We start from the raw sequence: 27,844 nt of genomic DNA, 5'->3' as shown, positions 1-27,844 counted from the left end.
AAATTAAAATCACTTATAATGTGTTAATTGCCACTGTGAAGCATATTGCATGGAGAAGATCAAAGGCCATAATAGGCTTGACTTGTAACAGAAGTATAGCAAAGGTCTTTTGTTTTTTTTGGAATTAGGCAGATGAGCGGGTCAAGGGAAATATATATATTTCATATGGAAAACTGCAGCTTGTGTTCAGTAYGCAGTCTTAAAAAGCTTCCAGCACTAACGAAACTTCAAAAAAAAATTGATTATACRGTTTTCCATGGGAAAATTCTCCATTTCCACTTTTATTAGGAATGTAYTGATTTCAGTGAAATTTCTTCATGTGAAATTTCTTCATTGAATTAAATTATATTCATAATAATGTCAAGAATTTCTTAACTAAAAAGATTTGATTTCAACTTTATAATTTTACTAATTTTTATTTTGAGAGTTTTACTTATATTAGCACTAATATGTATTTACTGTCATTTAATATTATCTATAAGCATTATGAAATGACTAAATCTATAGGATGATGGATAGTATTTTTCTCAGAATTTGTGTTCTCCAAAAAAGAAGTGATATTTCACTTTATCCTGGAACAAAAGTATGTTTCACAGTGCTGGAATTTCCTTTGGAAAAGAAACCATTTGACAGATGTCCCTGCTGCTTCGTACTGCTCTTAGAAGAATACTGAATTTGCATTAAAAAAAAAAAAAAAAAGCTGGATATAATGATACTTGCAATTAATTTTGATCTTGTGCACAGAGTCCTCAGAATAATATTTGTTCTTGTCAGGAGAGGCTGCCCAGGGACTGTTCTCAGTGCAGAGGCGAGTGCAGGTGCTGACTGGCCCTGCTGTTTTAGCAGCTGCATTGGGGTGAGCCCAAATGGGCTTCTCCATGATGTTGGGCTGACAGGGAAGGGGTTTTTCCCTTCGCTTGGGAAGTCAGAACTAAACTCAGCACTAAGGTCCCGATGGGTAGGCGAAGTCCTCTGAAATGTCTGGTGTGTGCCTTTCATTTAGGACAGCCTGGACTTTGCTCAGTGAAGTGGTGGGTAAATATTGATTCGCATTTGGGAGTGGGAATGAGCAAAGCACTGTTTCAACTTTACCTTGGACTTTCGTAAACAGAGACGGCAGCTTCAGCTGGAATCCGGCTACTAATTGGCCGTGCTGCCATCTGCCCAGGAGCATTAATCATGTGAGAGGCTGTTTGCTCCCACTGCTGCTATCTGCGTTTTTAAAAATATCTTTCAAAAAGCAAACATCTGGAAGAGGCCCTCTGTACCAAGACTGCAAGATTTTATATGGACACATTGGGCTATTTTGTCTCTGAATTAAGAGGAATCAAGACCGTTAGATATATTCAGCTGTAGTATGAGCTCCAAATTGGGCTCATAAAAGTATGTTCTGGTCGTATTGAAGGAAATGGAAGTTTTGCCACTGGCCAAAACGGATCCCCCCCCAAAAAAAAAAAAAAAAAAAAAAATCAGCCTTTTTCCAGAAGATGAGAGTCTTACTGAGACATTATTAATTCACAAATGAGTTCAGGAAATACAGTAGTATTGTAATGCATGAGTGTTCAGGAAAAAAGATGAAAATTTCATTGTATTTCTTGAAAGAGCTTAGTATGAGATTAGTATCTTTAAGAGAGTGTCCTTAAAGAGGAGAGGGTGGATGAGCTAACAGATAACTCTGCTTTAAACGTAAGTTTAAATTACTGTGCTTTTAACATGCAGCTTATTTTACAGTTTGTGAGCTGAAGTCGCCTTCTATGAGTGACTTTCTGTGGGGCCTAGAGAACTCTGGCTGGCTGAAGCACATCAAAGCCATTATGGACGCTGGCATCTTTATTGCAAAGGTAAAGAACATCAAATGAGAAACAAAACTTGGACTAACCAGATGCAGGAAGTGAGGACCAGATTCTCTCCTTGTGGGTAGCTTCAGTTATCTTGAATGAAGTTAGATCAGAAAAAAATCCTGACCTGTAAGGTATTATACATTAGGATCTCTTGTTGCCATGTGGACATTTTGCTAATAAATTTTTAAAAATTGTGGGATTTTTTCTTTTTTTTTTTTTTCACTGAAGACCCTAAATTTACTAAAGCTATGTTTTGTTATGTCTTRAATGTTCCTGCTTTACTCCCCTGCAGCAGTTATCAGTGTTTCTGTCCTTGTTTCCCTCACCTCCATGGTTGTTTGGCTGTTCCCTTTGCTGAACATTACTGTTTTAGAATTACTTCTTCAGGTGACAGTTGTAACACAGGAATATTAGCTATAGGGTTATCACCTGGGTTGTTTAGTCACTCCGCTAACTTCACTTCCTAAACCAGTTCCAAAATCTAGGGCAGCTTCTACTCCTACATCCTTGATAAATGTTTCAGAAAAGTGTAGTTGGGTCTGATATGAAATTCTCTCTCCTAATAATGTAGATATTTATTATCTGCTATCAGTGATTTTAATTTTAGAAGCCCCTTCCTTTAACCTGGAAGTTCAGTGACTCAGTTCTTATTTTTAAGATTATTATTACAATTTTATTCACATGACCTGCTACACATTCCCTTCTCAGTAACTGGGTTGTGTTGCTTTCTTGCTTTGCTTCTTCCTACTTAGCAGGCAACTGCAGTTTCTTATCGGAAAACCTACAGCAGGCTAAATACCCACTAATATTTCTCCTATCTCTCTTAGATTTCATTAGCTTACAGGATTCAAGTCATTCAGACCTAGCTCTTGCCAACTTTCCTCTAGTACTAGTCTTAAAATAATGTCCCAAAATAGCTATTCTTTTTGTCCATATGTCACATTCATTTTGACCCGTTCTTATTTGTACAACTTTCAGTTCTCTACTATTGGTCTTTTGCCACAAGGGTTCTATTTTGGTAAAAATTTACTTCTCTCTTGAGACAAACATAAATATCTTATTATTACTCCCTGTTCCTTTTTAAGCCCAAACTTAACCTAAGTGCTTATTTTTCTAAGCAGTGTCTTTCCTAACCTAGTTTTTTCCTCCTCTTTTTAAATTCTCCTTTGGAAATGACACAGGGCAAAAATACTATGTTTAAAAAAAAAAAGAAAAATCTAAAACCCTCAAGTTCCAAAAATAATGCAGATGTTGGAGAACTCAGTTAAGAACCGTCCCTTCTTTGATTGCATATAAAAGGGATCCTCCTCCCTTCACAGTCATTTACATTAAAATTTTACTTAAAGATCTCGCTTCTTAGTTACAGAGCACAGGTTTCCCCTCCAGTATTTCCAGGTACATCTTCTTTAGAGGCCAGCGAGTGAAGGGCAGCGTAGCAACATCCAAGCTAGCTCTGGCATCAGAAACAGGCTCCTCACATTTCCATCAATGTGGGAAACTGAAAGCACTATGCAGGGGTGCTCTCTGTTGCTGGTATACGGGTCAGAGCATGTGGATGTATCTGAATCTGCTTTATGTAGCCACTCRTTCTGGCAGTGATACAAAACGGACTTTAATGACTCTCAGAGTTGCATGGTCTGGATCCCCATGTATACAGTAGACTACTTAAAATGATAATTGTTATAGCTATTTTCCTGATGATTCTATCAGTATATTTTGRGAATGGATTTGCTTTCAGGTTCCACAAGAGCTAAGCACCTAACATTTTTCAATATGTTTATACTGTTAGTGTATCTAAGCAATAGGGGAGTATGACCATCCCMCTTTACAAATGAGATTTTCTAAGCAAGTTCTACAAAACAATGAATATATGCTATATTCATAAGAGAAGGGATATTTAATTATTCCATGCAGGTATAATTCTGGTCTAGAAGACTCTGCTTGAGAGAGGGGTTAGATGAGATAATCTCCAGAGGTGCCATCCAACCCCAACTGTTCTGAGAGTCTGCGATTCTGCCCTCRAGTGTAAAAGGGTGATGAGGCCACCACCACATTGCATAGGAATGCATGAGAGTCACCCTTGCAAACGAGAATAAATAATGCTCAGGATCACTCAGGAAGCCTACAGCAAAAAATTAAAAAAAAAAAATTTCACAATTCTTAGCTCAGCTTATTACCCTACGTGCTGCTCTCGCTTTTTGCTCTCTTTCCCCTTGGCCTTTCCCCCTGCCTGTGATACCTCTCTGCCTTTCTGTGTTCTCAGGCTGTGGCTGAGGAAGGTGTGAGTGTGCTTGTTCACTGCTCTGATGGCTGGGATAGGACAGCCCAGGTTTGCTCCGTAGCGAGCCTTCTGTTGGATCCGTATTACAGAACCATGAAGGGATTCATGGTAAGCRGGCTGTTCTATAGAGTAAATAAAAGCCTTATGGCATCAGTTAAAGGCATGTTAAGATGAGTATCTTTCTTTCTAAGAGAAAATAAACTTTGCTTACAAAAACCATAACTGAAGGTCTTAGCAAAGATTTGAGTATCAGAAGTGTGTGCTCCCCACTGGTTAGATGGGAGTGAGCAGCCAACTTTGCGGCATCCCTTTGCTAGCGTATCAGCTCTACTAAAACATCTAGGGATGATAATACTGGCAATGCTCACATCTGGAAAAGAACATTTTGGAACATTTTTAGAGTCTAGCTTAGAAAATGATGAATCCAACTTGTTTCAATTGTGATGAAATACTGACATCTTGTCTGYAGCAACCAGAAATGCTACTTTCTCTTGTGTTGGTAGCAGTGTTCATTGATCATTTATCTTCTACTTACTCTAAAGGGGATTCAAATACTGCCTATCTCATTCTTCCTCTCACTTTTCTTCCTCTAAAAATTAAGTGGGGTTCCAATACTGCTTGCTTACATCATTCTTTTGCCTGCTCTAACATGTGTCAGCTCACAACTGCTCCACAACACTGAATGCAATGTTCTCATTTTAGGTGCTAATTGAAAAAGATTGGGTTTCCTTTGGTCACAAATTTAACCACAGGTAAGGCTGTGCTAAGGCTTTTCTGCATAATTTTTTCATGTAGTCAGTGTCTGCAGTCATTCTAATTTTACTATACCTGCTGCCTTTGAAAACATATCAGTGTGGTGCTCTCAGGGTATCTTCACAGGCTTTTCTCCCACTATATAATTTAGCTGACTGGAAAAAAAAAGTAAAATGAAATATTTTCTATCTTGTTATATTTGCAGTGAGGATACAGAGTGCTTACATTTGCTATTAGCATTACAGATGCATGTGAGAGAAAACTGGTACATGGCTTAACTTCCTGTTCTTGTAGGCTGTAATTCAAAGCTGCTGTTCAAAAAYGTGTTCATTTTCCAGGACAGAATTTAACTTCAGGTGTGCCTGTGAGTTATCTAGAATACACTCGTCCTAGCATGTTCTTTCATAAAGAAAATTGTTACTTTTGTTCAGAAACTTCAGGTAAAGGGAAACAAAAGTCACTGTTTTTGGACAAGTTATTTTGTGCATCCATAAAATAAACGCTGTCTTCATAATAAAAGTATTTTAAGATTTTCATACATAAGCATGGATATATATCCATATTGCCTTCACTTCCTTCACATTATTGTAAACCTAAAAATGCAGGCTTATACTGAGGCTTCATATTGCTGGATATTAATATAAATTTATGTTCTGACAAAAAGAAAAATCAAATGCAACAAACTCCACTATCTTTTGGGAAGTGTGTGCAGATCTACAATTCTGGTGAAATTCCAGCAAGAATTACTATATTAAATATGATACTGACAGATGTCTATGATTATCAGTGATGAAAGATATGAAATGTAATCACCATTGATAGTTGTGGTTTCCATTGCAATATTCTTATATGCTCTTTGTTGCATAATAATAGTAGAATTAGAAATTGAAAATTTAGTTATTTTAGTAGAACTAGAAAATGGAAAATTTAGTTATTTATGGATTTTCACTCTTTTAGAATATATATATTTTATTGGATGTGTATGTGTTTATTGTGTATACACACATATATATATGTACTGGACATGCAGAGCCATCAAGTGAAAATGTTTCCTACTATTAGGCAGACTTACAGAATATTTTTCACTTACGTGTTTAATATTTCCAGCTCCTGTTCTTTGAAGTAACCTATGGCAAGTGGTTCCAACAGACTTTCCTTTATACACAGAAACTTTCACGTTCCCTTGACAAATGCAATAGAGTGTAAATATTTCCCACTTTCAAAAAGTTCCACCAAGAGAGGGCAGCTTTAAACTGTTTTCTGCCAAGATKATTCTGTTCTCCTCCTGCTCCGTTTTCTGGGTTTTAGCACTGGTCTGGCTTTGAAAGAATATCTAAGACGTCTAAAGCCATTACAGTCACATACGCTGCCACTGCAGCATAACTTTGTATAAATAGCATTACTACATGGCCATGCAGCTATACAGCCAGCTGTTATTAGCTGCAAAGCAACAAGGTGTTTGTAAGAAGGGTTTTCACTGTTGTTAAGTTCTGGCTTTGTTCTACTCCATGAATAAAAAACTTCCAGTCTTCCTCAATTTCCTCAAGTAAAAATAAGCCAGTGAATGAGATTTTAGAATTAATACCTGGGATGTAACTTGCACACTGAACTAAGTTTTTTTTTCTCCTTTTCATTACCATTCTGCAGTTTTCCTAGCAGATAGGGGTTATGGTTGACTGTTTCTTGTCTTGTTCTAGGTATGGCAACCTAGACGGTGATCCGAAGGAGATCTCTCCTGTGATTGACCAGTTCATCGAGTGTGTTTGGCAGCTAATGGAGCAGTTTCCTTGTGCCTTTGAATTCAATGAAAGATTCCTGATCCATGTACAACATCATATCTATTCTTGCCAGTTTGGTAATTTCCTGTGCAACAGCCAGAAGGAGCGACGAGAGCTTAAGTACGAGAGCCTTTTCTTTCAGAGCACGYTTTAAGTGTAGGTGTTACAGTAGATTGAGCCATTTGCCATTTTACAGATGTGCTTTTGTAACGCACGAGGTGCAGTGCAGAGCTCTCAGACACCTTCTTTCAGGTGACAGAGATTAATGCAAAAAATAAAGAGGATCCTCCTGGCTGTGGCACAGCTGTGAGTACAGCCCATAGCATGTCCGCAATGCATTGCTGAAAACTGACAGGAGCATTAGATCCTTAGCCAAGTGGCCTTAGCATCAACAACAAACCATCTTACTCTGCTCCTTTTATCTGCTTCCTCGGGCTCTGGTTCCTGGGTTATGTCCCAATACCATCTGCTTTTCTCTCTCAGATCATGGCAGCAATAGTGATAAAAGGAAAGAGATAATTATTGTTTGCTCTTGCCATTTGGATCCTCTCACTGCTMAAGTGCAGAGCAGCCTCACTGCCACAGTCCATCTTTTTTGCCTRTACTTATCACCTAAGCATAATTGTATTAAGATAGCATAAAGCTGTTTGCAAATGAGCAGCACAGAGCACGAGAACATCTCACCCAAGCTCTAAGTATACCTGAGCTGCAGCAGAGGTATCTACACATCTTATTTATATGTAATTTTTCAGAGYCCAGGAACGAACCTACTCACTGTGGGCTCACTTGTGGAAAAACCGTGCAGATTACCTGAACCCTCTGTACAGATCGGACCACAGCCAAACCCAAGGGACCCTGCGCCCACAGATAGCTCCGTGCAACTTCTTGTACAAGTAGGTGATACCCCTTGCTGTTGGAAGTGGCAGCATGTAATAAATAATGTATTTGTAGTTAAGTATTTCCAAAACTCCAAAATATAGCTTATATAGAGGTGAATTTAGGATCAGACACAACAGGTCAGTTCCCTGCCTGCTTGTAAATGCTCAGCCAACACCTCTGCACCACTCTACAACAGAGTATTAGACCTAAAAGAAGCTTAAGATTAAAGCTATATTGATAGTTGTGTGTCCTAATTTCAGGTCACTCGCTTCTTTMACTGAGAAATGGCTCTTTCAGTTCTGTTCCCATCTGTAACTTCTAAATTTAAAGTTGCTTAAACTTCTCCAYTCAAGGATGACTATATGGATCAATTGATGTCAAAGTAAAAGCAGGAGTTYCAAGAAATTAGTGTTTAATAAAACAAAATGCAGGTACTTTCTTTACCTTGCTATTATACTTCAGTTTAAGTTTTTCTTGACGTTTAAATGTTTTTAAGGTTTAACAAAACTTAACAATTTTATTGATATTAACATTCTGACAAATTGAAACAGAGCTTGACTAAAAATTCATGAAAACTAAAATTTCAATACAATAGGTTAGTTTGATTTCCTACTACAAGTCAAAGCACCTGCTAAAGGGCAACAAATATCTTAAAGGAAAAATTGAGTCCTTCCACATTTGCTGTTCCGGGTCATATCTAATTTAAAGCTATTTTAAAACAAGTCATTAATTATATGACTTAGTACAGTGGGATTTATGGAAGACAGTACTGCAGAACCTCCCTTGGATGAGTAATCCTATCGATTTTAATGGAATTATTTGAATGAGTAAGGATTTCCGAGCATGAGCTGTCTGATTATAAACTTAAGGGGGGGACATGACTTAAATAGCATAGGCTTGGCAAGGCAGTAGTAAGAGCAGTAACAAGCCATCAAGGAGCACACACATTCCCCTGAAATCTGTCAGCTCCCTGGCTACACTGCTGCACCCTAAGGCAGGTCTGTCTGTTACTTAACCAGTTTGAGGAGCTACTGACATACCTGAATTGAGGTTTTGGCCATGTACTGGGAAGGAAACAGAAGACAGGACAACCAAGCAAGTTATGGACGTAAAGTCTGAGACCTTTTCTCCTGAAAATGAAAAAAGCATCTTTAAAAAGTATCCCTGAAGCATTTTGTTCATTTCAGAGAGATGGAAGCACGCACTTATGTACTTGTCTGAAATCAGGTTGGGCAGCTGGGGAATGCTAGCCTTGTTTGGCAACTTCACTGGCAGGTGTCTTGTTTGGCAAGCCTCAACAGAAAGTGCTACTTTTACTAACAGGGAGAAAAAGCAATAAAATTTTCAATCACTTCAGTAAATCAGGTTGACTRTGGACCATAGGCAAAACTCCCAAGATAAGGATGCAGCAAGTGTGGGTTCAATAGTTACAACTAGTTACAGCACCATTGATGTTTTAAGCTTATCAACAAGACATAACACCAATGGTTTCATACAGGCCATTAACAACAACAAAAACCTTTTTTATAAAGCTGTGAAATTCATGTCTCAAATCATTAAAAGGCAGAATCAATGAGCTACCCACAACTTTGTGACTAGGCCAAAAGCACAAAGATCTTTTGATCTTTCTATTTCATATTAGAACTGGTSTAGGCTGGGTATGGGCACAGATTTAAATCTTTAGAACTGACCCAGTGCAAAGGAAACGTGAATCTTACCCAACTTCAGTGAACCTGCAGAACTTGTGCACACTCGGTGATGGCCAACAGGGCAGGCAAGTGCGTAGGGTAGCCCTTATTGAAGTCTCCTGAAGCCACACGATGACGGCTGCCCCCTCTGCTACTTGCAGGTTCTGGAGCGGGATGTACAACCGCTTTGAAAAGGGGCTGCACCCGCGCCAGTCAGTTACTGATTACCTGATGGCCGTGAAGGAAGAAACACAGCAGCTGGAAGAAGAACTGGAGGTCTTAGGAGAGGTAACAAAACCTTGAAGAGTCTGGCTTCACAGCTGAAACTAAACTAAACCCAACTCCAAATACCACGCAGTCCCCCATGTGCTACATCATTTTCTCTGATGAGGTTATCTGGCTATCAATCACTTTTGTTCTCACATACTRGAAATGTTTTGCCTTTGGCATCTGTAAGATACAAAGGTGGATATTTTTCTTTTTAAGAATAAAATATCACCTTGATTGTAGTGCAAAAGTAGTACTTTTGAAAGAAGTTTTATATCCCTCTGTGATTCATTCTGCATTTAATAGTCAAATAGGTAATTTTAAAAATGATAGTTAGCTGGACTCAACTATGTAATTATAAAGGCTATATATGTTAATAAGGCCAAAACAAAAGAACAATACCACCACCAGCACCTAAAAGAAGAAATGGGCTACAAATGTACATTGGTATGTTTGCAATATGCGTGGTTTTTTTTGCTGTTTTTGGTTTTTTTCAGAGATTGGCAAGTCTTCAGAAAGTGCAATTAAATGACAATAAAGTCAAGAGCAAGCAACAAGACCAACATAAAGAGTTAGGGCGCTCTACTTTCAACATCAGTTTGGCTAACACCCCCCAGGAGTATAACGACGGCCTGAAATCATTCCCCTCACGAAGCCCTTCACAAGGAGATGAAGAAGATTCAGCCCTGATTTTGACACAGGACAACCTGAAAAGCTCTGATCCCGACCTCTCAGTCAACAGCGATCAGGAGTCAGGCGTGGAGGACTTGAGCTGCAGGTCTCCGAGCGTCGGGGGCTGCCTGCCTAGTGAAGACAGTGGCAAAGACTCAGACGAAGCTGTATTTCTAGCTCTCTGAAATACGTTCGTAGGAACAAGAAGTCAGATCCAGATAGGGCTGTGTCTTTCAGTCTGAAATCATATTTTTATCCATCAAACAGGACAGGAATGGTCTGTGGCCTGAAGAAATTAATAACCCAAAGAAAGGGAACTGTGCAATTGTGTAAGTAAAGAAAAATAAGCCATTATTAGTTGTAAGACGTAACACTAAGTAAACAGCACTCCCTGCTGTTCCAAATATTTATTTGAGCCATTGTGATATTTGTTTTAACTGCAAATTATTCCTCAGCTTGTAAATTTATTTCCATAATTTATTGTAAAAAATAGTTCTCCAAAGATGTGAAATTCCAAAGTACTCTTGTTATGCATATGAAGAAAGTTAAAGATAATATTAGCCTTACTGGTAAATCAAAACTTATTTTGTGGCGCTCTGATTTCATACATATTGTGTGCATTTTTTTTTTTTTTTGTTCCCATGTGAGGTTTCAAGACTTCAATTTCAGCCATTATTTTGCATTTTCTGCTATTAAAATCTCTCAAGGAAGAGTAAAATTAACAAATCATTAGGCTTGCTTAGGGTTCTCTCATCTTGCCAAGTGATCCTGGAGTAGCTGCTGCACTTGGACAAGCTTGTACTCAGATCTCACCCAGTAAGAAAATTTCAGTGGTCAAAGTTTGGAGGAATATACAGACACTTGCATACTGTTCATAGTAATGCACCACTCAACAAGGTAAGTGTCAGACAGGGTGCTCCTTGCTTCTCACTTTGTTCCCAAGTTCTGTTGTTTACAATTCATTCCTCTTCAGAATTGTCTAAATGAGACAAAGGTTAACATTTAAAGGTAATAACAATACAAATTATCCAGCCTAATTTGATTCCTGCTAATCAGTCTTTTATTTCAGTGGGAGTGAGGTATCTACACAGTATGGAATGGGAAGTCTAAACCGCTTTTGAAAGCATTGCTCCCAGGCCAAAGTTAGTGGAAGGTTAGGATAAACCTATAAATAAAGGAAATACAAATAGTATATACAAACCTATAAATAAAGGAAATACAAATAGTATTTCTTTTCAATTTTAGTGTTTAAAATAAACAATTATTTTTTTTCTCTGCACACAATGTTTCCCTTGCAAAAATTACCAAACAACAACTTGCCAAACTGATCATGGCACTACTTATGCAAATAAACCAATTCAAAGGATTCTTTGCTCATTTTCCAGCATTTTTCTACAGAAATGGAATAGAACAATGAAACAAAATTTACTCTCCAAGTTTGGTTTAAAACTTTCCAGTTTTACATGTAAGCCATATAGCTTTCATAACCATACATACTGAAATAAACCTTGGAAAAATATTTAAAACYTAGTAGTTTCTGAAATAGCATACACATGGGGCTGTAATTCTTGGAAGCTTTTTCTTTTTAAATGTTTAGAGCAAGGATTTTATTTTTTATGTTTACTCTTATCTGCTTGGAGGCAACTATGGTGGAAAAGTAATTTATTTTAGATGTATTTCATATTCTTCCTTCAAGGACAGACTGACAGGCAGAGTTAAATTATATAAATATACCTCAGTATGGAAGTTTAAAGGTTCTATTATTCAGTCTACTTTTGTGGAATGGCTTTTTATTSTAAGAAACTACATTATTAAAAAAGGGTTTGTTCATAGGACTGAATTGACTACCTCCTAAAKGAGGTTCCACATTTGAACAAATTATTCAATTCCTAATAGCAAGTATCATCTTCATGTTTTACTGGAAAGGCTAGATCCTCAATTTGAGGAAATGCTGCAACTCAATTAAAATAGAGCTATGATAATTTAAAGTCTACTGAGAATCTAGCCTCCTGTTTTTTAAAAATCTTTATGGAATTTTAATAAATGAAAGTCCTGATTTTAATTGTGCTTTTAAAAATATATTTCATATTTTCAATATAGACTGTATAAAGTTATTAAAGCATTAAAGGAATCTTTGAATGGGTTTCCCCAAAATAAAGGAAAATGCTGAAAACTCAGCAATGAAACCTTGATGAAAATATTCAGCTTAAGRATCAGCTTGTGAGAACTAGGCAACATGGCATTTCTTTAAAATGTAAAATTGTGGTATCATAATATTATTGTGTGCTTTTAGACATACGTCTAGAAATAAATACTGAACATGAGTATATGCAAATTAAAGCACTGTCTTCATGTTGCTTATGCAATTTCTTGTAACTAGCTTTACAACTTAAATATTAACGTATTTTAAATTAAAATTTTTTGCTTTAACAGCTGCAATAYGTCTTTCAGCCTTCAAAATTTTGCATTAGTTATTGATCTATTGCAATGTATATTTTGTGTTGCAATTACCTGCTGGAAAATACTTCCAAATAAATACTTGGAAGATGCAGTGTTATATTCTTCCCTACAATTGCATGAAAATGTTTTGCTTTCTTCATTTTTGCAACATAATTCYTCAGTTAGAGGAAAGCATTTTGTCAATTAGATTAAGGGATTTTYCATATCTTTCCTACTGTAATACTTGAATTCATTAGTTTAAGCTCGTAAGCAAACCACAGAATAACTAATAAAACTAACTCAATCTCAGTAGATTTGCATCCATTATATGGGCCTCTATTATGGKTTTTKTTTTTTTTTTTTGAAAAAAAAATGAAGAGGATGGAAAGATGCTGAACTACCTTAATTTCCTGTAGGCTCTGGGAGTCTTCCCTCTGCTGCAAATCCTTGCAATTCTGGCAATAAGCCTGCTGTAATTTGAAATGGGACACAAATGAGCATGACAGACTACAGGAAAGAAGGGATTAGAAGAGTATTACAGATTTCTATGGTATAATTTTAGCCTCATTGAATTCAAGTTGCTCTTTAGTGTGAAAGGCACCCTGAAGTGACACTGAAAGCAATGGGATCAAAAGCTAAATGTTCTACAAGAAAATCTCTGGCCAGAAGAACAGACCGGAAAAATGAACACATTAGTAGCTTTTACTGGTAGACCACAACATAAGCCAATGCTGTAATAAACAGAAATAAATTCCAAAGAGCTGAGAAATATCCTTCATTTTAAGCTGCCTACTCTCTTTTCATCATATATAGCATATAATCATGCTTAAGGGGAAAAAACAGTAAAAGGAGGGGGGGAGGCAGAAAGTAAAGCTCTCCAGAATTAGCAATGCGAAGAGAGCTGCACTCCTTAAAGACAAGACAGAAGCCAGAGCAGGGGTTTCTATACTCTAGATCATGTTTAACAGACTARTAATTAAAATGATCTCAAAAAAACACAATGATCAGAATGCAGCTGCTGCAATGAAGATAAGCATTCTGTCACTGCTGACAAGTTAAACTGAGGCTTTTATGTGGATGTTGTTCCCATCTGTACACAGAAATCCTCTAACAGGTAACGAGCATTACAGACAAGGCAGTGGGCTGCTTTTCTGTAGAGGCTGAGACTGGTCTCCTGTCCACTCTGTGGAGCAGGTAACTGAAAATCCTCTAGATGGTAGAGGTAGAACATGGGCAATCCAAGGGAAAGGAGGGTGTGGGGTTTGTGCAGGGAGGAACACATGGGTGGGGAAGTTAGAAGCATCTCAGTTTATCACCCATGGGAAGCCTGCCCCAGCTCTTGTGCCAGAAGAGTTTCCAGAGGTCACAGCCAGAGAATGGATAAACAGGAAAAAAATATGTAGGGATAGGAAGAAAAGGGTAAGATAAAGATTCATAGTTATATTATTTAAATTGTCAGACAAGCACCTGCAATCAAGTTGATCCTTACAATACAGTTTAGTGTCTGTTAATACAAAATACTCCGGAGAAGCAGCCAATAAAGCCTTATTACACTGAATCACAGACTGGTTGAGGTTGGAAGGGACCTCTAGAGTTCATCTAGTCCAACCCCCCTGCTCCAGCAGAGACACCCAGAGCACRGAGCACAGGGTGGCATCCAGGTGGGGTTTGAAGACCTCCACAGCAGGAGGCTCCATAGCCTCCCTGGGCAGCCTGTTCCAGGGCTCTGGCCTTTAGTAGTCCATTAGAATCACAGYGAGTTCAGACGAGGGCTCATCATGAAAGTGTACTGGTTGCCACAACCGCTCTGACACATTTAGTTTGTTTCAAAGAAATAAAGTGTCAGCATTTTCTTAACATGTTATGGTATCTACTTCTTACTGATATATAAATCTCCCTTTTAACTTATTACTGTACAAAAAAAGATCTTTACCTATATCTGAGAAGATATAGCATTTACAAAAGCAGTAGAGAAAGCTGCAGTATGGGCTTTCAAAGCATAAGCTCATTCTAGTGAAGAAGCCTCCAAGAACTACTGCTGCCAAAATGGTTAAATAGAATAAAATGGTTAAAAAGAATGAAAGTTTGTCCTAAACTAGTTGATTGCAGATTGTATAAATTGCTTGTTCTTTGCAAAATGTTTTCCAGCACAATTCTGCCTCCACCCAGCAAGTCCTGCAAGGCACAAATCCACCCACAACTTAGACAACTACCAGAATTGTTAGAAATTCCAAAGCATTTATTTGCAAGAATTTACTATGCAGAGTCATGTACACAGTAAGGCTGTGAGAACTGACTTAGGTTTGTCACCAGAGCTTTATTTCAGCTTTACCTGAAAGTCTCCAAATTCCTCTTACAAGCACATTCCTGGTCTTCGCAAGAAGTAGCAAAAACTTGGACAGAAACAAGACTAAAAGACTTCTCATTTCTGTATCTGGTCAAGGGTGGAAGAGACGAAGCTGCAGAGTATTTACACAGCAAACAACAACTATAATACTAGGTACTACTTAGATCTTATAGTCTATTGCTTGTAGTTGTGTCCAGCATAGCTATACATAGCTCAATACCTTTAAAAGAGACTACCTTTAAGTCAATACCTTTATTGACTACCTTTAAGTCAATACCTTTAAAAGAGACTAACATGTCAAATGTTCTGCGAAATTTATGAAAACTTTCTGTAACTCCCAAAAGAAAGTGCTATTAATTCCACAATTGCATACCACCTTGTGTATACCACATATATGTATGTGTATATATATCACTCTAAAGTAACTTGATTTCACAGCCTTAGACAACAAACTACAGACATTTAAAAATAAAGTCAGTTACAATCACACAGAGATTGCAGGTCTGGATTTCACTAGCCATTTACYTCAGGGAGCAATAAAAGGGGGTTAAATTCTACCTCAGAAAACATAGCAATGAGGTCAGAAGTTAGATTCTAACTCAGCATGAACACAACACACCAACTCTCCTGTATATTCCTTGCTACTGCAAGCTGCTTAAAACTTCACTTGACACATTTTAAAGAGATTTTAGATTACATATCTAAGAGCTTCCATTCTCCTACACTTCATATGACATAGTTTTAAGCTGGATTTACACCTACACTTTATCTTTCTGCAAAAGGGAAGAGCTTAAGAGCAAGCACTATCAGTGTGCTAGAAACATGACAACTTATTATTTCTTTGGCAGAACACAGTCAGGGTCTACTAGGTCTTTCACTGACAGAATGAWGATTAGGAGAAAAACCTTCATTGGCACAACTAGTGAGAGACTAAATCAAGAGCGCCATAAGCCATAGGGGCTTGGCTTGTTCTTTGAGAACCAGAAATAGGTTGGCCTTTCCTGCACGTTACAGGACACTGGCAGCTAAGCCAGCACGTCCTCGCCCAATAGAGATGTCTGCATTCTCTCAATGGAAGTTTGTGACTGCAGGAGCGGCTAAAAGTACAGGAGAAGTGCAGGAACAGCAACTACAAGAGAACCAATAAGAGGCAGAAAAGAGAACCTTGAACATTCACATCCCTGAACAAGAGATGATGCTGAACGTGGAATTTTTTCTAGACTCTCCTGCAGCGCCATCAGAAACCTCCAAATTTACGTTTTGTCAAAAAAAACACCACACACACTAATAGCCTAAGAGGAAAAGCTCAAGTGTTGAGCATTAGTGTTTGTTTGGGAAGCAAATCCTCTGAAGATGACTTAGTGACCCAGGTAGAAAGTTTAGTCTTAGGAGAGCACCACACATCATGTAACATTCAACAGACGGGCACAGATGAGGACAAATTCTGTTCTTCCAGACTATTACAAAACATGTAAGAGATGCTTGCTCAACTGATGAATAGCACCAAATATTTGGCCGTCTGTCCCTTTTCCCTCTGTTCAGGGAAAGGAAAAAAGGTAACTCTACACAGAATTTTGCCTCCAGTCTAAACTCCTTAGCCTAGATGCTAAGAAAAATTTCCACAACGGAGTGCACACTCAGTGCAAAGGTAGATGGAATTTGCCAAAAAATGTARCACTGAAGGCAAGAGTTCATCTTAAATTTGAATCTTCTCCAAAGGTGCAGAGATACTCAGACCACCCAGAAAACCTTTTAGAGGGTCTCATTTTGAATTATGACTTTAGTTACCATGTTAGCAGAAGTGTAAGGTCAAGAAACAGGCTGTCATGCAACCTCAAACCTTTTTCTTTGTGAAAGGAGATATTCTTCAAACCATTTCTTATCCAGTAGTACTTAAAAGCTTCAAGCACCTAAGCACATCTCTTTCGATTTGATTTAGCAAGTTCTATCTGCCTGGGATATTTAATGGCAAATATTGGGTATGTTTAACCAAAAATAAAGGAACAATCCACAAATAAAAGCCTCAAAGTACAAAAAAATATATTTTCTCACCCTGGAAAGTGGTACCTTAGGACAGATGACCACAATACTGTAATATRACAGGGCACAACCTGAAACCCTATTTGAAAATTTTCTCATTTGTAGATTAGGCTGTCTGTGCTTACATGTCCTTTGTACCTCCAAGTTTACTCACTTATCTCCGTTTGGAAAAGAACAACACTATTCCACTTTGCTAGAAGCAAAGACTATTAGAGCATTGACTTCAGGACTATCCAGAAGATTACCAATACAGAAAACACAGTCCCGGTCTGACCTGCTTTAGGCTGAGACTTGAATTTGCAGTGACCTGTGACTCTAGATACTGCAGTCATAACATCTTGGCTACAGGCCTATAACATCAGGATTCCTAATAGATTACTTAATTTCTGCACATTTTTACCTTATTTCTGTCCAATTGTACAACGAGATTTTCTTTTGGAACCATAACTTTCCACATGAAAACTTAATTCACTGAAAAGACAAATAAGAATGTGTCTTTTCACAGCAAGAGATAACACGTGTTCAGAGGTTGTACTTTTCTCCTACAGAGCACTAGACCTGGTCCTTGGCTACACTATCCATCCTTACCTGATGCCTCTCCCATCCAAAAAAATATCCTGAGAAAAGGACAGGATTAAGACTCACTGCTCCAGATTTTCATCTCTGGCCTTGACACACTGTAACCCTAGATAAAACACTTTTTGTTCATTAAAAATCAAATAAAAAATAGAAAATAACTGCTACTTCACAAAACTTCAGAATTAAGTTCCTATAAAGTGCTTTCAAGTTCCTCACAGGATCCATGTATTCACATTGTATGAGTTATCAAAACTATGAAGCAATTTGAATTTTGTCTTTCCAAGGAAAACCRAGTATGAAAATGAAATTGCTAAGTGAAAGTTGTATTTAATTACAGTGGTAGGTACCATGCCACACCTGAAATCAAGATTCCATTAGTGCTGAGTAACATATTAAATCTAGAGATCATTTATTTGATTGATACCAATATAATTTGTTCCAAAACATACTTTGCTTAGCTCAAATCTACTTATCCAAAACCACAATACAGTCTATATTCAGTTTTGTATTAGTACTTCAAAAAAAAATAGTGTTGCTGAACATTTTTGGCCTCAAGAAAGAAGAAAACAGYCTATGAATTCACTGTCAATCTCAAATAATTAACCTCAATTTCCAAAGCCCTATTCCCACATCAAACTTTCATAGATCCAACCTATGTGTAGAGTTAGGAATACAAAAGATATGAATCATGTTTTTATAAAAATGTAAAAAGCTAGTCAAAATTGCATGTTTTGATATTTAATCTCTGAAGAATGGAGTATAGCAGCAGAAACTCAAGTATAATAAGAACTATCAACAATAAATACAAGAAATTAGTGCAAAGATTGCAATAGAAGGATTTCTTGAGTACAATGAGAATATAAAGAGACATTCCAATTTGTACAAAAACAGTCCCAGTTCTGTATACAATCTCTTCTAGAAATACAACCACACATGAAATGCTTATTTGCAAATAAAAGGTATTATAAAGTGTGCTTTATTGGGTTTGTTCTCTCTTCTCTTGGTGGGTCTAGTTTGCAGGAATTCTGTAAAGACAAATTTCCGTAATTAGACATTAACTCTTTCATASATTAAGCTTTAGAATTAATTACAGGCACAGCACATACAGGCCTAAACAGAAATTTTGAATCTATTGTCTGCTTTCTCTCACTCAACAGAAAATAGATGGAACTAGTGATTTTTCTCTGGAACTTATTTTTCCCGATGAACACATACTGTAATAAACAAAATGGCAATTAGCAATTAGTTAAGTGGCAGACTTAAAAGCGAATTCACCACAAATATTGGAAGAGCAGCTTACCTATAGCGGCGCATGAAATTGGCTGTGCATTGCTATTGCCTGTTGAAGTTTTTCCTCTTTGGCTCTTCTACAGTGGCAGAGCTAAGATACAAGACACAGGACAGTGACTCCTGAAAGGAATTTTGGACTACACATACCACAATTTGTCATTAATGATTTAGCTACTTGGCAGGGTCTTCTAAAAAATAAGATACCTCCCTTCCAACATTCCAAGCTGAGTAATTGTCTATATTTTGATAACATAGTCAACTACAGCAGAAAACAATAATTTCTTATGAAACACACTTAGACATCCTTAAAGAAAAGGTGGGCTCCCAAGCTGTTCTTGTCAGATCAGTTTAGAAAAGTGATTTATGAACCTGTTACTTGGTTCAACTAGAATTTGGATAGTTCAATTTAAGGGATAAAGTTGCTTAATACTAAGTATCATTCTCGACAGAATTCTTCTCAAATTTCAAAATACCCTTATAGCTATTTCCCTCTATTTTTTACAGCATAGAGAAGCATATGGGACACAAACACCTGCAACAGCACAGGCTTAGAGCCAGATGTAAGARATACTTGCATTCCTGTGTTAAAAGCTTAAAATCCTTTAAAGGAGTGTAAAGTTTAAAGTGTCTGAAGCCACTTATGGATATATTTTTGTTCTATTGAAGCTTGCTAAACTCCTAGTCTGAATCACAAAATCGGTCAAATCTGCTTAAGTCTTAAATTTATTTACTATACACTGTATGTCTCAGATACAGTGAGAATAATGAGATTATTCATTACATACTGTTCTCTTTTCCATGAAACTACTGAGAAAGTCATCGATTTCTGTTTTGCCTTCCAAAAAGTCTTCTGCAATTGTGTCAGATTCCTCTTCAGCTTCATGAGCAGCTACTTTCAGTCTGGCTTGCAGAGCACTTGGACTGCAACTCTAAAAAAAATAAAAACACCTATTTAAAACTAAATTGACCATCAAAATTCATATCTCCAAGAAGATAGATAAATGACTACATAAAAATGGGATATATGGAGAGAACATTAGTATTAGTACATAAAAGACTAAGTGACTGAATAGAACATCACCTCCAAGAAACAGTATAAATAGATAATCTAGAAATGATTCAATTTGAGAAGTGTTGCCAACTTGGTTCTTGATCTCAACTTAATTCACAAGCTAGTTATCAAAAGTGTGTAAACTTTCAACTTCACTGATATTCTACAACATTGGAAGCACCCAGATAGTAAATTTGTCTTGTTTCTGAGTGCAAAATTTCTGCAGAGACATTTCGTGATTTAAGTGCCTTCAGTAGACACTACTGAAAATCAAACACAGGAAAAGTTTAAAGCAACAAAAGTCCCCTTTGATTCAGCTTTTAAATAACCTTCTAATGACTCAATCATGATTTAGGTTTCCAAAACTGAATGCTATTAATATGCAATTTCTCTCACTTGGTCCCTGCAGTAGGTATTATGGAAAACACCACACACACTATATCTGCAAAACTTAACAGCATTTCTCCCCTTACAGAATGGTCCAATAAAGCGAAAAATATTTAACTAGTAGAAGCACAATTCTGAACAAGCTACTGCTTCGCAGTGTCTTTATGCAGCTAACCTTGAGCAGTTTATGCTGGGCCCTTCATTTTATTATAACTGAAGCAGTTAGAATAAAATTGAAAAGCTGTTGTGCTGAAAATCCAAGTAAAGATACCTGCTTGGTTGTTCATTTAAAGCACAAGGAATTTTTTTAAATCAAATTCCAAAAACTAGTGGATTAGCAATCTAACCTGCAAAAGAAAAAAAAAAAATCTTGATTGGAGTAAAGAGGGATTAAATATGTGAAATCAAGATTATATACCTCACTGAGTTCATGCTGTCTTTGCATCTTTTTCTCAAAGGCTGCTTTCATCTGTGTGAGTTGCTCATACTAGAAATAAAAAGAAAGAATATTTTTCCCCTCTGAAAATATAGAACACTTTCTGAAAAAGTTTTCMTTGTGTACTTACTTTATCCAACACTGTCTGTCTTTTCGCCTCTAAGCTAGGCTCCAACAACAAATTTTTTTCTGTAAAATAAAATCATTATTCTTATAATTTTTTTTAAAGATTCAGTTCCTGGAATCCAAGCAGAGATGCTAACATTTTCACAACTTACTCGCCAGCTCTTCAATACTTGTCACTAATTCATCTCTGTCTGTAATGACTTGCTTCAGCTGTGGCAGATTCACAAACTGTTCCAGTAAAACTTCCTCTTGCTCATTCATATTGGTCAGCTGTGATATACTAGATTCAAAGAGAAAGAAAGCAGATTTTAAACTAACAAACATGTAGAGTTACTTACTTCTGCCAAAACATGGAAGTTTGAGATATTTACTTGTTAATGTGGATGATATGCACTACTCTCTGCATCAGAGAGTTTAAAAAATGCAGTGTGAAAGCATCATTTCAAGCCTTATATCCTGTAAAGCATTTTTTTTTTTTAAGATCAGCCAGCACAGCTCTAATATCATTCATGACTTTTAGATACACTCACCACATTGCCAACAAAAGACTCAACTTGCTTACAGAAGAATCATGGAACTTAAGCTGGTCTTTTTGGAAACACAAGACTTTCCTGAAATGTTTTATTTTTAAAACATTTTWATTTTTTTATTTTAAAAATTTTTATTTAAAAAAACCCACAACCACAAACCTTTCTGCCACGTAATAGATGCTGCTAGAACTTAAGAGTCCATTTAGCTAATTTTAACACTCTTGAAAGGTCTCAAGAACAGCCAAAAAAAATCCCAGAATTTATTCTTGCCAAATGCCCTTTTCTTTCCTCACAGAATACAGTTTCCAATTAACAGCAACATCAGAAAGATGAAGTCAGTAAGTGAATATACTAAGTTCCTAAAATCCTTTCATAATTAATAACAAAATCATCCCTTCAATCACASACAACAGACTAAGCAGCCTGCCTTAGAAGATCAGAGCAAGTTACCATGAAAATATTGTGAAAATATTTGAACTGTGACAATATTTTTGATGCAAAGCCAGTCCACTTTCCTATGCCACCTTCTCCTTCAAGAGTTRTAGTCACTGTGTTAGTAGCAATCAAGTCCCTGGTGAAGTTCCAGAACATTTGTCCTATTTATCATTTCTATAAAGGTCTTTGATGTAAGGAGACCTTCAATAACCATCTTTTAACAAATATGAAAGTTTTTTCACTTTCCAGAAATTTACCTTAGCTCTGAGAGTTCTGGAAACGTATCAGGAACATCAGGCATCTTGTAAGTAAATCCATTCTGGCCAACCTAAATGCAAGTTTAGGAATGCTTAGCAAATCTCTGAACAGCAATTTCTTGATAATCCAAGCCTGGAAACTAATCTGTCATCAATAAAAAACAAAGTATTAAGTAAATACAGCACTAGTCTTCAAATAAAAAAAGTCTAAATCATGGCAACATAAATACTTGGGAACATTTGAGGTGGCATTTCAAATTTGGAGGAAGATATTTCCATCTTGCTAAGCACTCCATTCAAGATCTGTCGCATAATGCAAGAAATAAACAGGAAAAGCAATTCAGAAAAATAAACAGAAAAGAAATTTCAGTATCTCACACATGTTTATAGCTTATAAACCTCAGGGAAAAGAATCTCTACAGAAAAAAATATCTTTCCTCACAGGAAGTAAAAATTTTCAGTTCCACCACATGAACAAAGTGTGCTTTTAAGATTAAAAAGCTTTAGCTTCTAAAGACAGTTTTAACATCATAAGAGAAACAAAACATTTGTCAGAAAAGGGGGGTACACACGCACACGACAATGAGAAGCTATTGAAGTGAACATTAGTAAAATAGCCYACATGCAAAGACCAGAGACTGCACATGGTTCTTATCTGATAAATTCTATCTATAAAATCCTAGGGTTTTTCATTTTCCVTGGCTGTAAAAGCAGACACYATACATTTAAAAATACAGTGCAGATATATATATTTAGCATGCATTCTAATTTARCAAAAACTCAGAAAGAAAAACACTTGTGGCTCTGCCTTCAGTCTTGTTCTCAAAAACCCCTTTGCCACAAACAAAAGGACAGCTCCATTCCTCTAGCACCAGCAATACAGGTAAGTTTACTTCATCAGAAGGATCCCTCGGGTTTGGGGCATGGCCCTGCCTGCCTTGGAGAGGCTTCCAGCGAGTGCCCGGCAAGCGGCGCTTCAGGCAAGGGCAGCACAAACCTGCAGCGCGGCCTCGGCCGTGGGCACAGGCAGGGGCAGATCCTCAATCAAGCCGTAGGAGGGAGCAGCGGGCTTCTCCGCAGCATAACTGGGACGAATTGGCTCAGGGACTGGCACGGGGGCTAGAGGTCGGCTTGCTTCTTGGGGTGGATACGGAGGGAGGAACGGAAACGCCTGAGGGGCGTACGGAGGCATTCCAGGGGGTTTGCTATAAAGGCTAAAAACAAGGAGACCACCATCATCAGAACCAGGGGTTTGCAGCACACTCCTCATCTGAATTGTGATTACTAGAACAGGTACAAGAGATAATACTGAATTTTAAGATGACAAACATTTCRGCTCCTATTTACTTCTAACATTTTAAGTCCACTTTTATTACATGTGGTGCTCTACAGTTCCACAAGTCTGTTTGGCTGCTACTGTAAAGCAGTCAAAAATAATTACTCTTTAGTTGTTAGAGAGTAAGGCATAAGTGTATTCAAAAACTTGCTYCTCAAAAATCAGAGCACAGATTTAAATTATTATTAATTTATTATTTAAATTATTATTGTTTCCATATAGAAGCCTTAAAAAATATATCCGTGTTATTCTCATTAACAGCATATTATTTAAAGGCTTTGAAAATACATATGTAAATACTGATTTTTTTCTCTAAATCCACAATTGTATATGCAAAACACTACAACCTTGTCTGTACAACTATACTACTCAAGCATGGTCTGATACATTCAGCCATATGTTTTTAATCCAGTTATTTAAATTAATGTCTGTGCAAGAAAAAGAATGCTTCCTGGCCTAAAAGGTTATGAACAAAATATGAAAAAAATACAACTGCTCACATCATGATTTCTAGAGACTTCAATCTTTCTTCTGATAATGTAAATACTTTTTTCTTTTCAAGAAAAAAACATTAAAAGTCATATTAGCATGCTGATACTATAAATTCAGCACAAGTCAGTATTGCTTCTTAATCATGTTTTAAGCATGACTGTTTTAAGTATGAAGCATGCRCATCACTTTGCAAAGCACAAAGGTGACTATCTCAATAAATCCACTACATCATTTCATTTCCTCCATGCTTTAATGCCTTATTTAATCTTTGCAGCAATTTGAATAAGATATTACAGTTCTATTATGTTTATAAAAACCTACTATGGAAACGATGTTGAACTAGAAACCAGAACTGGTGGATTCTTCCAGAACTCATCCAATATACTTTGAATAATTTTTCCAAGGTCCGAGTGCATTGTAAACTGGTAAGAAAAATAAAAGAAAGAAGCTAAATAAAGCAGAAAAATTTCTGGAACCCAGAACCTCTGAAACATGCTAAACACAGCAATTTATTACCCCCACACGGCACTGTGGTAAATAATTTGAAACATATCAGCAAACGCTAACTTGCATACACAAGCTGCACATACTTCAAAAACTTTGTTTCTTCTAATGCTAAAGCTGCTCAGAACTGAATAGAAACAAAGACTTTTTGAATATGCTGTTAGAAATGGATAATCTATTAAGCATGGCATCTACGCTGGTAAAGAACATATTAAAAATGCACATTAGAACTACAATCTTCATACTTCGTCAGAATACAGGCAGAAMGAAATAGGCTGAAACCTGCATTAAAGTATCTTCTGCCTTTTTTTGAAATATACTGTAGAAAAATAAGAACTATGCTACCGATACCATGAAGAAAAGTGATGGTAACTTACTAAGTCATCATATCTTAAAATAGTTTTATATGTAATAAATCTTAAAATACCCAATTCAGTAATAGTAGCAGTAAGAAGAAAGAAGTAATCTGCTGACTCCAACTGAGTTGTTGTTTTCAAACCAAGAACATTTAACAGGGACTAGGATCCGTGTAAATGKTTTTTTTTTGCCAAAAAGACTGGCAAAAATCTAACATGCATTAAGCATGCATTAAAAATGCTAGATAATAATAAGCATATATAAAGTTTTAAATCATACATACATTACTTATTAGTGGAGAGGTCACATATACACCCTGCTTGTCCATCAAATGATGTCTCACAGGTGGGAACACACTGATGACTGGTTTTTCCTGAGGAAACTGAGGTGGTAGTAATCTGCAAATATAAAAGATATATAAATGGTTAAAATAACCATTACTACATAAAGTTTGCTTTAAGAATACTTCTTATACAAAGAAAACATGCTACTAACCACACACTTTCATATGAAAACTGTGATGGAAAAAGCATAATATAAAGTACCCAAGAGGATTATTCAGTTACAAAATTAGAAGTCAGTAATGCCACTTCAGAGATATTAGAATATTAGGCTTCCATGGAACTAGAAGAGCATTTGCTGGGAAAAAAGGACTTGATAACAATGAAGCAATTATGTCCACAGACCAAACAAATTAGTAATGTGTTAGGGATATTTTCTACAGAATAGTTCTCTAATCACTTTCTAATAAAGACAATGCAGCACGATCTGTAAGTAGATGACATTCTACTGCTCGTTTTCATAAGAACAATACTAATTTTCAGGGGGTGCAATGAGCTATCTCTACTTACATATTAATATTAATTGTCACGTTGTTCACAGTAAACGGCAGCCGATACTCCACATCTTTTTGAATTTCTGCAATGCTGTCAAACAAAGACGAAACTGTTAGCGTCAATTCATGAACAGTGTAACAGTTGCATCTACAACCTAAAATGGTATTACCTCAAATACTCTTCCCATTTAGTTTTCTTTAGAAAAAAAATAAGAAAATTGAAGTCACTAGAATAAGTTTAATATACTTTAAACTACAAACATATCCACAAACACAAGTTCTAGTGTTTGTGTTTCAACTTAACGTTTCAATTTTTTTAAAAAAAATTTAAATTTAAAAATCAATCACCATACAATTTGTAACTGCATTTGCTTTAGCAGGTAAGCAAAGGCATTGTCTCAGTATCTCCATTTCTGGTCAGAGTTAGCAGCCTGCCTTAGGAAAGCGCTTAATATGTGTATTTACTGCTGCTGTTCTGCCACAAATGGTGTGTCATGAGTTTACTCTAAGATTACTTTATTGTAGACAGCTTTTTGCTGAGTAAGACATGAAACCTTCTAATCAATCTTGCTATGACATATTTAAAAATACCATCCTTGTATGCCTGAATAGACACCATACCACTTCTTCCAGGAAAAGTATTCAGCACAAACAAAAAATGACCCTTTCAAATCAGTACCTACATCAAGAACCTATGTCTTACTGTGATAAAGTTATTGTAATTACCAATACAGCAAACACCCTTCCTGTTGTTGCACTGCTATTTAGATGAGACGCTTCATCTTCAGCAGCAACACTGGCTGCAATTTAGACAAATACACTAATGTCTAAAAACCATCAAGAAAACTTGATCAGAAATGCTACAGAAGCTTACAAAAGATATAAACATAAAAGTCATAGAAACCTTAATCCCACAACAAAAAGAAACAGGTCAATACACTTAGCTCTTTCTTCATATGATAGCGATGATAAACACATGACAGCCACATTTAGGGACTTTTACCTCTCCCATRTAATTCAGAGGCCTAACAGACATGCTGAATCCCACTATGCTATCTTGACTTCTTCCTTGCCRTTGACTTCTCAGCTGTTCCACTCCATTAACCCATATGAAATAACAAGCAAGTCACTACCACCCATCAGCTTTGATAAAAATAACTTTTTTTGATTTCTGCACTGATTTCCATTTACCATTCCATAGTCAGATTTCCCACAACCTTCAAATCTGTGCAAAGTTTCACTTTTTATCGAACAAAACATTTACCTTCCTCTGGTTCACATTTAAATTCACTCTGCCATGCCATCTTCAAATGAATATTTAAAGCATATATTACACATGACCTAATTTCTTATTGAGTCTTTTCCACCCCTGCAAGAGGAAATGCACCGAGTTCTATGCATGTGCACTGGTATTTTCAGTGCTATTTCTCTGAAGAGCTACTTGCAAATATTTAAAGCCCTGTAAGCCAAGAACACTCAAGGTACACCCCTCTTGAAAACAGTGGGTGAGCAAACACATGTCCTGTGAAAATAGGAAGAGAAGGAATCCAAACTGGCTGCTCCTACAACAGGCCTGTTACTCTGAAATTAAATCAGCTGTTTGTGAAGCGCAAGGAGTTGATTTCAACACTGAGGGCAGCCTGCAGTTCGCCTGCAGAGCCAGCGTGTTTTCAAGGAGGGTGTTCCGGAGAAAGCCGGGGAGGAAGAGCAGAGGAGTCARCTCAGCTCGGCCACAACAGCCCCAGCAGTGCTAGCACTGCAAGCACAGCCTGTAGGTGCGGAGGGAAGGGTCTGGAGAAGAGGAGGAAACAAAACGGGAAACCCTGGGACTCCGCAYGGGGCGGCTACAATCTCATTAGAGCAGCTGCACTGTGTTTGCTGCTCTTCACGCCTGTCCTGAGGGGGCCGGCGTGGGCCCTGCGTTTTCAGCTTCCGCGGCCGCACTGACGGCCGAGATCGCCCCGCTCCGCCCGTTCCCGGCCGCGGGGGCCGCTCCCCGCGGCGCCCTAAGCCACAAAGGCTCCACTTTCGAGGCTCGACTACAAGAGAAGAAAACGAATGCAACTCTTTTCCTTTCCCCAAGGAGTTCAAGGCTGTAGTGCGCAGCACGGGGCAACCACGAGAGGCAAAGGCCTGGCCRGGCGCAGGAGCTGCGGGCAGGCGCGGCTCGAGCTGCCGCCGCCGCCGCCGCACGGCCCTGGGGCAGAGCCTCACCGTCCCGAGCGGCCCGCGGGGGCGCCGCTG

General features: G+C 37.4%; 2 protein-coding genes and 1 long non-coding RNA gene across 4 annotated transcripts in view; 1 reads left to right on the top strand and 2 right to left on the bottom strand.

Moving 5' to 3' along the window:
• The window catches only part of MTMR7 (myotubularin related protein 7), a 38,226-nt gene extending 27,293 nt beyond the window's left edge, over positions 1-10,933 (top strand). Inside the window, exons 9-15 of the mRNA XM_026033638.1 lie at positions 1,732-1,841; positions 4,105-4,230; positions 4,825-4,874; positions 6,573-6,773; positions 7,406-7,546; positions 9,382-9,508; positions 9,985-10,933. Coding sequence (XP_025889423.1) covers positions 1,732-1,841; positions 4,105-4,230; positions 4,825-4,874; positions 6,573-6,773; positions 7,406-7,546; positions 9,382-9,508; positions 9,985-10,344 — 1,115 coding nt within the window. The 3' untranslated portion in view covers positions 10,345-10,933. The remainder of the gene's footprint in view (positions 1-1,731; positions 1,842-4,104; positions 4,231-4,824; positions 4,875-6,572; positions 6,774-7,405; positions 7,547-9,381; positions 9,509-9,984) is intronic.
• On the bottom strand, positions 8,595-9,312 carry LOC112942573. Its single transcript, XR_003248406.1, has 2 exons — positions 9,251-9,312; positions 8,595-8,662 (listed from the first exon to the last, which is right to left on the bottom strand). It is a non-coding gene; the product is annotated as an uncharacterized LOC112942573 (long non-coding RNA).
• Positions 10,934-14,957: 4,024 nt separating the features above from the next.
• The window catches only part of VPS37A (VPS37A, ESCRT-I subunit), a 13,085-nt gene continuing 198 nt past the window's right edge, over positions 14,958-27,844 (bottom strand). Inside the window, exons 2-13 of one of the 2 annotated variants that reach the window (XM_026033533.1) lie at positions 26,222-26,226; positions 25,617-25,710; positions 25,049-25,163; positions 24,226-24,326; positions 23,074-23,290; positions 22,077-22,147; positions 21,007-21,134; positions 20,859-20,917; positions 20,711-20,779; positions 19,640-19,783; positions 18,865-18,945; positions 14,958-18,589 (exon numbers count right to left, since the gene is read on the bottom strand). In XM_026033533.1, coding sequence (XP_025889318.1) covers positions 18,865-18,945; positions 19,640-19,783; positions 20,711-20,779; positions 20,859-20,917; positions 21,007-21,134; positions 22,077-22,147; positions 23,074-23,290; positions 24,226-24,326; positions 25,049-25,163; positions 25,617-25,710; positions 26,222-26,226 — 1,084 coding nt within the window. In that variant the 3' untranslated portion in view covers positions 14,958-18,589. Of the gene's footprint in view, positions 18,590-18,864; positions 18,946-19,639; positions 19,784-20,710; positions 20,780-20,858; positions 20,918-21,006; positions 21,135-22,076; positions 22,148-23,073; positions 23,291-24,225; positions 24,327-25,048; positions 25,164-25,616; positions 25,711-26,221; positions 26,227-27,814; positions 27,830-27,844 lie in introns of those variants that run through there. The other variant, XM_026033532.1, reaches the window with a different exon arrangement.

The sequence above is a fragment of the Nothoprocta perdicaria genome, unplaced genomic scaffold (assembly GCF_003342845.1).
Source record: "Nothoprocta perdicaria isolate Ctin4 unplaced genomic scaffold, notPer1 scaffold_13, whole genome shotgun sequence".
NCBI lineage: Eukaryota > Metazoa > Chordata > Aves > Tinamiformes > Tinamidae > Nothoprocta > Nothoprocta perdicaria.
This window is presented reverse-complemented; position numbering and strand designations above follow the sequence as displayed.